Source organism: Dioscorea cayenensis, chromosome 18 (assembly GCF_009730915.1).
Source record: "Dioscorea cayenensis subsp. rotundata cultivar TDr96_F1 chromosome 18, TDr96_F1_v2_PseudoChromosome.rev07_lg8_w22 25.fasta, whole genome shotgun sequence".
Classification (NCBI taxonomy): domain Eukaryota; kingdom Viridiplantae; phylum Streptophyta; class Magnoliopsida; order Dioscoreales; family Dioscoreaceae; genus Dioscorea; species Dioscorea cayenensis.
Window position 1 is genome coordinate 13,348,299 of NC_052488.1, and position 12,638 is coordinate 13,360,936.

Sequence of the window (12,638 nt, forward strand, 5' to 3'; positions counted from 1 at the left end):
TCCTTTACTCGGGTGGCAACACCTGGTACAACATCCATGACCCATTTATGTACAGCCTGAGCCCACACATACTAATCCAACGATGACAAGTCATCAACATATACAACCAACCACGGCGGTGCTGAACACGATGTGTTTGTAAACAACAACGAACCTAAGAGATAAATCAGTAACAACTTCACAAAGTTTTCTTCACTGTCCATTTCTTTCTTCTCTACTAAACTAAATAATGTCCTGCTCAAACCATCTCGGTTTCAGTCTACTCCCTTCTGGAGGAAGTTTTTTTCCAATGCAGTTCTCTCCCTTATGTTCTCAAAGTCTATAGCATCACCATCACATCGTAAACCCATTAGAAGTGACATATCCTCAGGCCTGAACTGAAGATAACTTTCACCAAACTTGAATCCATTTCTTTTCTCATCAAACAACTACATCAGAGCATGAAGTACAGCCCTTTCTTAGATTATGGGCTCCACATCCATGAGATGACCGAATGGTGTTCATCCCAAGATCTCCCAATGCTGCCTTGTCATCTTGTTTTTCAATTCCCGCAGGGTGGAGACAATTGGTGCTAAGTAGCACCATCCATTTACAAGATTCTTATTGTTGTTTGCCATATTCCGTGTCTGCTTTACAACATTTACAAAGAAATAAATTCATTATTAAACTGGGTGGCATACATCTTCATTAGAAAAATTAAACAGAAAGTCATCGTGTTAAGGACATAAATGATACTTTAACGATGATAGCTAAAAATACGAACAACTACTATACAATTTAAAGTAGAACAATGCATAAATTGAATGTCACAAATGCATAGCGAATAAATAATGTTCTAAACATGAAATACACATGGATATATCATAATTCAAGGATTTGAGGGAATTAACAATGCCATAAAACATTATTTTGCATAATTTAAAATGGATTTACACAGTATGATCACATATACTCAATTTTTGATAAATCCAAATAATAGATATTTCTTTAGATATTACATGAAACCCTAAAATTGAAAATGGGATAACCAACTTTAAGCTGTGCTTGATTCGATGCGGCTGTAAGTAGTGGCAAGATGGTGACCAGATGGTGACGATGTGGCCTTCAGGTTAACACCGGTGACTCGTTAACGGTGCTGCTCTTTCTCTGAATAGTTATGTAGTTGAAGAGGTGAAGAAGAAGGTTGTTCGTGTTTTCCAAGGCTTTCATCAGGAGAGGTAACGATTTGATGGTTACCTATTTTCATGAGTATAATGCTTTAAAAATTATAAAAGGGGTAAGAAGGTCTTTTCACCCCGCTGTTAAGTCTGTCAACTAAGCTGTAGGAGTTAAAGGGATATGTATTGGAAATGAGGGGTATTGTGAGGATATGAAATAGTTTAGGGTTTTTTTTATTCAAGCCACAAAGATAGGGGGACCTCCTCGACAATTCCTCAAAAATTAAATATAAATGAGTTTTGATAAAAATTAAATTCAAATTAAATATAAATGAGTTATTGATAAAAAATTAAATTAAATTTTAATTGAAGCTTTACACCTTCATTTTAAGGCATACAAATAAATTGTTTGGCTTTGTTATAAATAATTATAAATAACAAATTTATTTATTTTATTTGTACGTAATTTGGGTTGGACTAGGTCAGACCTACGTCTAAAACATCATGCTCATGGTCCAGCTTTTTTTTTTAACCAAGGCCCAACCAACTGATTTATTATTTTTGTCCAAACTATCTAACTTTTTAGGCGGCCTTCAGGCTTGAGTTGGTAACCAAGCCGTTGAATAAGTCTAGAATAAAGTAACACAATCTCTAAAGAAAAGATTTATTTTCCTTCATGGTCCCTCAACTTTTCTTTTTTCTCAAAACATCATTGCTATTTTTCTAGAAAAAAACGATTTCTTGAGCGTACTATATCGCTCTTTTGATTTTTTTTGAAGTTATGAATTTTTTTAATATTTAATTTTTTTTAAATAAGTGAGATGAAATCATTGTTATGATTAAATCCAAACTCTTTGATATCTTCGGGGGGAAGCAAGCCATTTACAAGACCTAGTTCTTCTAACAACTCAATGGATTTTGTCTTGTAGAGTGTATCTCCATTAGAGATCTCTGCCCCATTGCAATAATTGTCCAGAGGCCATTTTTTACTTCACTTTTATAGTCTATTGGAGTTGCAAGCTAAGATCACTATAGTGGTAAGAGAATAAAACTACTTAATATATATAATTTAGTGGTTGAAGAAAAAGAATGAAAACGAAGAAGTAGTTCTTCTTCGAGTTTACTTTCATATTGTCTAGTTGTATCTTATTTTAGTAACTATTTTATTGTGTACCCTACCATAGTAGAATTTCGACTGCTTTTGGTTACATTTATAGCAGTGCTCTTGGTCTGTCTGTCTCTGCCCCCTCTTCTTTGTTTCTATGCTGTGCTGCGAGACTTTCTACGTCTTTTGTTCTCTTGGTTGGTATTCTCTATTCCTCATCTTCTATTTCTTTTTCTTTTTAGCTGATGCAGGCTTTCCAAGCAACTACCCCAGTTGTCTGCTTTGCTTGGTAAACAAACGGTCTCACGTAGGCCATGCGTCTGAATTTCTGGATAGTATGAAAGATACATCGGTGTAAAGGATTGAGTAGAGTAGGGTGACATCTATATCTTTGCAACCCCATTTAAATTTTGTTAATGTATGCGATTTACTCACTTTACTAAATTTTTTTTTTTTGTGATTTACTCACTTCGTTAAAAGAAAATTAATGAAAGTTGATCAAATTAGGCTGGCAAACAAACTACAAATAATTAATTAAATTGCTAGAAGCATTCAGACAACTTCCCAAAATCCAAAAATAAATTGACTTGGTCAAGTGTTTGCACTTTCAATTCCAATGGATGCACTTATTATAAAGGCTACATGCATTGACCATCTCTATTGATTCCATAGTATTATTCTATCTTCTTGAATTATGCTTACCAGGTCAAGTTCAGGAAGCATATGCATCTATAAATATATACCACTCAAAGCATTCATCCAGAACAAGCTACAACATACATTCTACAAAACCTCACCTTCTTTCTTCTTTATTGCTTCAATGGCATCTCCGACGATTCAGAGCTACTGCAATGGCACCGAGATACACAATGGAGATGATCTCTACAAGAAGAAATCCATTCAACTGCTCGAAGAGATCGGTCTTCCAAATGGTTTATTTCCATTGAATGACATTGAAGAGTTTGGATATAACCGCGAGGCAGGATTTCTCTCGTTGATTCAAAAGAAGAAGAAGGACCATACCTTCAAGAAGATCAAAAGAGCAGTGTCATATGCTCCTGAGGTGACTGCATTTGTTGAGAAAGGTAAGATGAAGAAGATGACTGGTGTGAAGACAAAAGAACTCATGCTTTGGCTTTCTGTTGTTGAGAAGTACATCGAGGATCCTTCTTCTAAGAAGATCACTTTCAAGACTGGCACTGGCCTTTCTGATAGCTTCCTGGTTTCGGCATTTGAACTTGAAGAATAAAGAAAGCTAACCATCTGTGATATTGTTCTCACTTGCACTATCACATGTTTGTGTTTTAAATCATCTTGTAGTCGTCAAGTAATAATTATTGGAATATCAATAAAATTTGATGATGGCTTTGGTATTATCATGACATAAGTTGCATGTGTTACAATTCATAAACATTTGTGCTCTAAATACACTTCTTGAAAGCAAATATAACAAACAATACATCTCATTGCACATGCAAGTTGATTAAGACAGAACATTTGGAGCAATAAATAGCAATTAATCATATAAGGATGGTGTGAAATTCATGGAAATAAATGACTATTGACCAATATAGGGTTTTTACTCACGGATTGAAAGCAGTAATATTCATGGTGAAGCTTGGTCTAATGAAGTATATGTTAATAAACTCAATGTCAAACAGATGGTATGGCGGAGGTCGGCATCTTTATTGATTGTATGAATGTTCGGTCAATAAAATGTAGAGGCTTTTACAGGATGATATTAATATAAAAGCACAAATCACTTGGTAGATCTCATCATAAGGTCTTTGATCAACACATTGTATATTTTTCTCCAACGACGTTTTATTGACAGTTTACTTCCCTAGTTCTGAGAGAATTAATTATCTTAAGATGAGCTTAAACCAAGCCAAAAGCTAAGCCAGCTAAAAGAAAGACCAAGATATACAAATATCCATACCAAAATATGTTTAATTAATTGAAATGAGACTAGTATTTGCAGTAGATCAGAAAATGACATTCACATTGACCTTTAGCAAAACAGAGTTGTAATTTTTATTATTGCACAAAGCTTACTGAATGAAGATTCAAAGAAAAAGACTAATGCACGTACTCCTCTAGTGTTTCAAGGCATTCTCAGCAATTCTGCAACTAATCAAGTTGAAAAGCAGAAGTTGGGAAGTTGTCAGAGAGCCCGGTGCCGGTTTTGAAGGTGATCTTCCCAGAAGAAGGGTCCTCAATGTACATCTCAATGACGGAGAGCCATAACATAAGCTCTTTGGTCTTCACTCCAGTTATCTTCTTCATCTCACCTTTTTCAACAAAAGAGGTGACTTCTTGAGCATATGACACCGATCTCTTAATTTTCTTGAAATTGTGGTCCTTCACTACACCAAAAGAGTGCTTTTGAGGCAGTTTTCAAATCCTATAGAGGCGGTTAAAACCGCCTCTATAGGTATAGCGTTGGTTTTTTTCACCCACCTTTAAACCGCCTTGTATCAAGCCGGCTCTACACTTTAGAGCCGGTTTGTACCGACTGTTGGGTTAAGTTATATCGATGGAAACGGTTTTTAATAACAAGCGTAGAGGCGGTTTTAACCGTCTCTATAACTACTAAGTTTTCAACACTACTCAATAGCTATAGAGGCGGTTTTAACCGCCTCTATAGCTACTAACTTTTCAACACTACTCAACAGTTATAGAGGCGGTTTTAACCGCCTCTATAGCTACTAAGTTTTCAACACTACTCAATAGTTATAGAGGTGGTTATAACCACCTCTATAGCTAATAATTTTTTTATTCCTCATCAAAAGTTATAGAGGTGGTTATAACCACCTCTATAGTTAATAATTTTTTATCCCTCAATAGTTTTAGAGGTGGTTACAACCGCCTCTATAACTAATAATTTCTTACATGATTAGAGGCAGTTATAACGTCCTCTAAATTTATTCATTAATTGAATTGAATTTTATTTTTAATTTATTTTCCTGTTAATAACAAATAAATTTGTTTAACCTGTAAATAAAAACCATGAATCTTTCAATAAATTCAAAAATATCCTAAATTCAATTTCAATGACTTTTTATTGACATGTAATAAGTTCAAGTACAATGTATTTTGATTAATAACAAAATGTGAAATTTTTTACACCATTTATCTACTTTTATTACAAAATATTTTTTGGCTTAGTTACACAAAATAAAAAACTTCGTGTATCCTCTTCATCTTCAACCATCTCCATCTTTAACCATGAATTCTCCTACATAAATAAACAAACATTATCAAATAAAAAACTATAATTGTAATTAAAATCAAATAAAAACTATTAAATGCTAAATTATTTGTAGAATTTCTTATAGCTTGCCATGCTGCTATTTAAGCCAATTATATGATAGCAAAACCAATAAATGCTGCTTGATGAAAGAGCTGAGTTGTATTTGTCATTCTCGTTCGATTACTGCGGTGGAGCAAGTCAAAATAGAAAAACTCACATTGGGTGCCTTGTTGTACCTCACTCCCATCTTCGATGGGGTTTTAAGAAATTACAATGTACACATTTCAAAATCGGGCATCAAACATAGTTATAAAAAATATTTCTGCAGATTTGTGTGTGTGCGGGCGTGTGTCAATCATTCTACATGTAGATTTATGAGTGTAAAGCACCATAAATTAAATTAGCAAAGTCAAAAAGGACCTCTACAAATTGGACAAAACCTAAATTTATAGTGATAAACATGCTTGACTTGCTTGATGCTTAAACATTAAATAAAAATCTGTTTCTATTAAATCATATTTTCCTTAAGTGGTAAAAATATACATTTGTGCTTTACTGAATTCCCATAATTATCATCAAAGAACATTTGTTTATGTTAAACTTTAAATTGCACCTTTTAAGCCAAAGATGAGATTCACACATATGCACATAGAAAACTGAATCAAAGTTAGAATTAAAAACAAGAATAAGATTATTGGAAACAACAGAAGCATATAAACCACTTCAGTCTTGCCTTCTACAACATATACCACCATTTTGATATATCAGACCATTTCACCTACAGTATTGACATTTGAAGTTTTGAACCACAGTGTAGAAAAGTGTAAAAAAGTGTAACAATATCAGCTAAATTGTAATTGTAGAAGTTATAAGAATCATGTTGCACATATATGCTTCAACAAATAAAGAAGAAAGAAAAATCACACAACCATGTTAACATTAACACGCTTAGAATTATCAACAATTGACATGTGAGTTCAGCCATAATTGTGCATCTAATAAATAACTAGATCATAAAGGCCACATATTTTTGTTTAGAGATTGTAAATCAATAATGGATATGTGTCAGCACTGTCAGGTGACAATACTCAAGCAAGTTGTATATTTCTGACAAAAGAAGTCTTTAGAAATGAACACTAAAGTACTTCTAAGACAATGCAAGTCAAGGTATAAAGCAAATAGTCAAAGGGTAAGCCTTTTCACAGAAATGACTTGAAAAGTATCTATTCCTAGTTTCATTGTTAACAATCTGAATGCGAAGAGTTTGACTAAGTTTCAGGCTTTCAGCTAATTTTAAATGTCAAAATTTCAACATGCAGGATGTAAGCTTAGAAACATTGTGAACTGAAATTCCTACCAACCTCTCCGTTCAAGTTTTCAAACTCAAGCAATTGCTCCGCAATAGTTTCAAGGACATGCCGGTTTTTCTCAAGCATCTCTTTTGCCTTGTCATACCCCAAGGCCTATATCTGGAAAAAAAAAGCACCCATTCAAACTCAATGATTAATAACATGGTATCATTTTAAACCAAAAAAGACTTATCTTAATCTATAATTACATTGGACAAATTCAAGAAGCCACAAACTAATTGATTTACATTTAATTTATAATAATTAAAAAAAAAAACCATTGACCATAGTCTGCCTGAAACAACGCGATGCACCTTCTCAACTTTAGCAGCCATCTCCAACTCATGGTCCTTCGCCATACTCAGTGTTCCGAACTAATTAAAGATAAATAAGGAAGATATGATAAGAGCAAATAGCATATGAACTAGCCTACAAAGTCAATATGCTAATTTTCAAACAATAAAGGAAATTATATTTTAGAACTTGTAAGAGATGTACTATAAAATTGCAATCAGATTGCATGAGCTATATGATGATTGGAAGTTTCAAATCAAGGAAAATACTTCTATATACACACACACACACATATATATATATATATATATATATGAATTCAACCTCTCTCATTTTGACAGTTATTTTGGCTAAAACAAAGGCTTCTGGGAGTAGCTCAGTATCGCATTGTTAGTGATGTAAACACCAGGACCAGCCATCAGGACCCCATTCATATTGGATCACCATCCAAGTAGCAATCTGAAGCTAATGCACATAATATTCGTTATAAAGAGAGGAAAGATTATTTTTTTAGTAACCTGCACAAAAGACATGGAAATACAACACAACTTCCTAAATATTATAAGAGAAGCTACTTTTACAATCACAAGCCCACATTCCAACCAATTCGCATGTGGAATGAAGGATAATGGCACAAACTATTTGGAAGCAAGTGTCTGTGGATTGAACCAAGGATAATTCGCATGAATTCTTGAATACAACTAGGTGTAAAATTACATTGCACATAGTAAAGAGCATTAGCTTCTAGAAATCTAAATTATATCATTATACAGAAAAAGAAACATACAACCATAAATAAATTGAATTAATATTAGAAGTAATAGCATGATTTTAAAAAAATCATAATAGTTAAGATAGTAAAATTTTCAAAGAAAAAACATGTATCAAGAAAGAAATGATTTAAGCACATCAAAAAACCTTTGATGGAGATTAATATTAATCAATTCTTGCCAAAAATACACTGTTTATGAATAAAGTATTATATGCATCTACTGCAATAAAATAATAAGTTGTCAACAAGCAGATATTTGATGTTTATTCTCTGAAAGAGAACCTTATCCAATTTAAGGAGCCTTGATGCTCAAAACTATTTTCAAATACTAAGGCACATAAAAAAGAAAAAGAAAATTTTCATTCTGCAATACTCATGCCTTGTCTATCTGTAAATATGTTTTGATAGATAAACCATAGAAAATATATATATATATATATATATATATATAACAAAGACAAAGAAAAGAAGGAAACCAAATCCCTAGCTGTCTAGAAAGGTTATCTAACATTTGAAGCACTCTGACCAACCCATAATCTGACCTTTAGTTGCTAAGCTTTAATCACAACAACAGGAACTTTAGCCTCTGTAGCTATGGCCAATGCAAGGGAAGTCTTTCTTGTTCCTCTCTCAAAGACAATAAGAATACCCTAAAAATATAAGTACAGTTTTATCCAAAAAGCATTACAGATCTAACATCAGGAGGAGGCATGTCTGTTTTAATGATCACACCACTTCCTTTTGAAATTTGATCTTACTAAAATAAATTTAAAAAAAATTCAAAAATGGATCCTTTAGAATGCTAGTAATCAAATACAAATAATGACAGGAATGTGGGTACTGGTCCTAGGTCACTCCAATAAATCTTAGACTGGGAGACCCACAATCCAACTCCACTCACACAAAATAACAAGCGTATACTTCTCTAGACCTTGAGACTAGACATCGATATATAAGAAACAAAATAATAATATCAAAGCCAAAGCATAACTAGAGGTAAAAAATTATAAAAAAATTTTGTTGAATAATGCAATCAAAGGAACAGAAGAGTAATCACCAAAATTTATTTGACATATTCTACGAAGGTAAACCACAAAAGGCACACGACAAAATGGTGCCTAGAATGATTAAGCAAATATGCTCAATAAGGATAACTGAGATAACCATACCCAAGGTGCACAAGCTCTTTTTTCCTCGCAAGCTATGGGATTTTGTAAACATGTCACAATATCATTGATTTCTTTTGTCATAGAGTCAACACTAGCAAAGTCACTCAAGCATATTGGTGGATTCTTCACCCTCTGAAAAATTATAATAATGAATAAAATAAGCTTTCAGTGAAACTTATGATTAGTTCTAAATAGAGAAAACCATGATATCATGATCAAATATTAAGCTACTGTCACTATCATACCTTCATTGGATCAATGCCCTTCTTTTTCCTCCTAATTCTTCTGTTAAACTGAAATTGACGAGAAAAGTGGCGCATGAGCAGCACGATCAAATCAGCGTCAGTACATCGACGATGATAGAGTGGGGTTGGATACGGTCTCAATGTACAAGACCTTGGTGTCACCGACGCAGATCGCGTCACGAACCTCGTCAATGTTGGAGATGTCAACGAAGGTGGTGCAAATCGAGCAGGATCGGGGGAAGAAGCGGGAGAGGAGAGCGTGGGTGTCACCGTAGAGACAGTGAGAAGTGATGATGTGGGATCCGGTAGGGCAAAGATGGAGGAGAGCGGAGGAGATACCGCACATACCACTGGAGGTGCAGTACGCTGCCTCAGTAGACTTGACAAGGTCCCCTTGCGTATATCCCGGGTGAGCGGGTATCGAATCCACAGGGAGTAGGGAGTAAAGACACTTAATTCGATTCTTAGCTATGTGGAATATCAACAATGATAAGTGTGACAATGATTCAATTCTCAACAATTAAAAGCATCAAGTAAGAGAGCAAAAGTAAGGAGGAGGTAAGGCAATCGATAAAGATGGGGTACTCGGATGATGCTTCACCTAGGATAATCGCTTCAAGTGCAAGAACTCTCTATTATGCTTCCTAATCAATGCAATGGTGAGTCGTGGAAATCCTTACATACATAGTCCCAAATCTAAGGTCAACTATGCCTAAGTCTATTCATGTCCCGGAGGAGAGATTAAATAACCTCTCAACCTCGCACTCGAATAAAGTTGCAATGAGCTCTAGGGATTCCAGGTGATAAATCTCTTCCTAATTATAGACCTAACCCTTTGGTTCAGGCGGAAGGTCCCTAACCACAATTAAGCCCTAGATACTAAGATCCCCTCAACGCTTCACTCCATTGCACGCGCAACTAAGCCCCAGCGGAGATTCATCCCTTAGACCATTCACTCTATTATGGCCGCAAAGAACTCGAGGAACGGAGGTAGAATCTATCACGTCGGAGGGGAAAGGGGACGCTCCTGTACCTCTCGACTCACCCTCTCAACCCTCTCCAACCTAGCTTTGTCTAACGCTCGTGGTGTGTCACTCACTCACAAGGTTACCAACAAGAACTCTCAACCCTAGTGTCACTCTAGGGGAAATGTTCATACAATCAAGCATTCAAGGTTGGAACTCACAATGAACATCAATTTATTGAAAGCATAATAAAGTAGTTCAATGAAACGAATACATCCTAGGGTTCACAATCACCCAAGCACCCACTAGGTGTTTAGCTCTCCATGGAGCTAAGTACAATCAAAGAAACCGAATGTAAAAGCAATGAATCCATAAAGAAACCCCCTCGATGATCGTGTCGATGGTCTTGTGGAGAGTCCTCTACTCGTCGCAAGGGATCTTTTGTCCGGCCTAGGATACACCTCGCCGGATCGATGCCGACGAAAGCTCGCCCAATAACCTTCTTCCAAACAACGCGCGATGTCGGAGCCGTAGAACCTCTCCAAAACCCTAGCCAATATCCCTCAAAACCCTAGCCGAAGCCCTCTCTCAAGTTGGGGAAAAGATGGAGAAAAGAATACAAAAATCGGGGCTGAATCGGCTTTAAATAGGGCTAGAATCGGGCGACTCCACGGGCGTGGACGGTACACGCGCCCGTGCTGAATTTCCACACGGCCGTGGATAATTTCCACACGCCCGTGTGGATTCTCTGTTTCTCTGATTTCTCGGCCGGCTGTAAACAGTGCTGCTACATTACATGCTACAGTGCTCTGCTACAGTCTTCAGCCTGAATAACTTCCCAATTCCATATTTTCATCGGGGTAACGCAAATGGGCACACGTTTACGTCATGAATCACTTGCTTCTTCAATGATATACATGTTGGTGGAGCTCTCGTTCTTATGTGCATAAATCGGAATGCTCGAGTGTGACTGCTTTTGTGCCCCTCCAAATGGATGTGCTCACTCGAATGCGAGGAGGTTGGCACACACTCTAGCATCTCACACCTGACCTATGTCTTCGCGTTTGAACCTTAGCAAGATTTCCTCCAAAATAGGTGCATTATGATCCACATTGGCCTATTTCCTTCATACTCGGCCTCACAACCCTACCTGCATAAAAGTAACATAAAAACACACATATTAGTGTAAAAACTTGAGAAAAGTAATGCTCAACATAAGGAATGAACACTTCGCATTCATATCGCACAAGCACTTATCAAGACTCTAGGGCAGCGGCCAAGATTGAGGACGATTGGGTTGAAATAGCGGCTATAAATGAAGAAATCAAGATCAGGGCCGAGCTTGCCAGTGAAAATCTGGCGCATAGTTTCAGGATTGATGACGGTGAAGGTCACCGAGGCCGCAATCGACATATTGATGCCATCGTGCTCGCTGAACTCATGGCATGCGTTGGCAAGGTTGCCGGCGGGATCAGAGCCCTAGGAGGTGGGAGAGGGCTTCTTGGGGAGCGATAGGTGGTTCTTCGGCACGACGATGTCATCTTCGCCGGAGCTATGCTTTATGGTTAGGGAGAACAGAAGAGAGAGCACGCCAGAGAAGATGGGTTATACGGGGGAGTGTGAGAGAGAGTTTCATTTCTTTTTATTATTTTAAAATTTAGAGGGGCTTTTTCTAAACCGGCTCTTTTGAAGGACTTAAAATTTTGAAGCTCTATTATTGAGGCAGTTTTTTAAAACCCCTCTATTTATCCGGTTCTATAAGTAGAAAATGGTGTAGTGCTTCTTCTTTTTTTGAAGGAGCCAAATGAAGCCTTCGCTGCGGTTAAATCCAAACTCTTCAATGTCCTCAAGAGGGAAGAGCCTATTTGGAAGGCCAAGTTCTTCTAACAACTCAATGGATTTCTTCTTGCAGAGTGCATCTCCATTGTAGACCTCTGCACCATTGCGATACTTCTCACCAACTTGGGAGGCCATTTTTTGCTTCTAAGAGAGAACAAGGGATGAGAAGCTAAGATTGATAGATGTTAGGCTGAGGAGATAGAGAATATATTAGAACTATATATACACATTGATGGAAGGGTAAGAAAGGAGTTGGTCAAATGAGGCTTGCAAGCTGAATAAAAGAGTAGGAAATTTGATTGAAAGATTCAGTCAATAAAGGTTAGCTGATATCATATATATAATCACTTATTTCCTGAGAAAACAATGAAATAACTAGTAATTAATACGTGAGACAGCATTGTTAGATTAAGAAAAGAAAGACTTGGTCAAGCTATTCTGCCTGTTTTGACAATGTCCAAAAAGCTACAATTCCATTCCATTTACCCAT

General features: G+C 36.2%; 2 protein-coding genes across 2 annotated transcripts; one reads left to right on the plus strand and one right to left on the minus strand.

Moving 5' to 3' along the window:
* Positions 1-3,082: 3,082 nt before the first annotated feature.
* On the plus strand, positions 3,083-3,511 carry LOC120281788. The gene has a single exon (XM_039288481.1). It carries the CDS (start codon positions 3,083-3,085, stop codon positions 3,509-3,511), a length of 429 nt encoding a protein of 142 aa, XP_039144415.1.
* An 881-nt stretch (positions 3,512-4,392) lies between these two features.
* On the minus strand, positions 4,393-12,283 carry LOC120282804. The gene is made up of 2 exons (XM_039289649.1): positions 12,093-12,283; positions 4,393-4,627 (listed from the first exon to the last, which is right to left on the minus strand). The coding sequence occupies exons 1-2, from the start codon at positions 12,281-12,283 to the stop codon at positions 4,393-4,395; spliced, it is 426 nt and encodes a 141-aa protein (XP_039145583.1).
* Between the last annotated feature and the right edge of the window lie 355 nt (positions 12,284-12,638).

Coding starts and splice junctions, on each gene's coding strand:
- LOC120281788 (XM_039288481.1), top strand. CDS start 3,083: ATGGCATCTCCGACGATTCAGAGCTACTGCAATGGCACCGAGATACAC.
- LOC120282804 (XM_039289649.1), bottom strand. CDS start 12,283: ATGGCCTCCCAAGTTGGTGAGAAGTATCGCAATGGTGCAGAGGTCTAC. Junction 4,628..12,092: donor TGGCTCCTTCAAAAAAAGAA/GAAGCACTACAC, acceptor TTTTGGTGTAGT/GAAGGACCACAATTTCAAGA.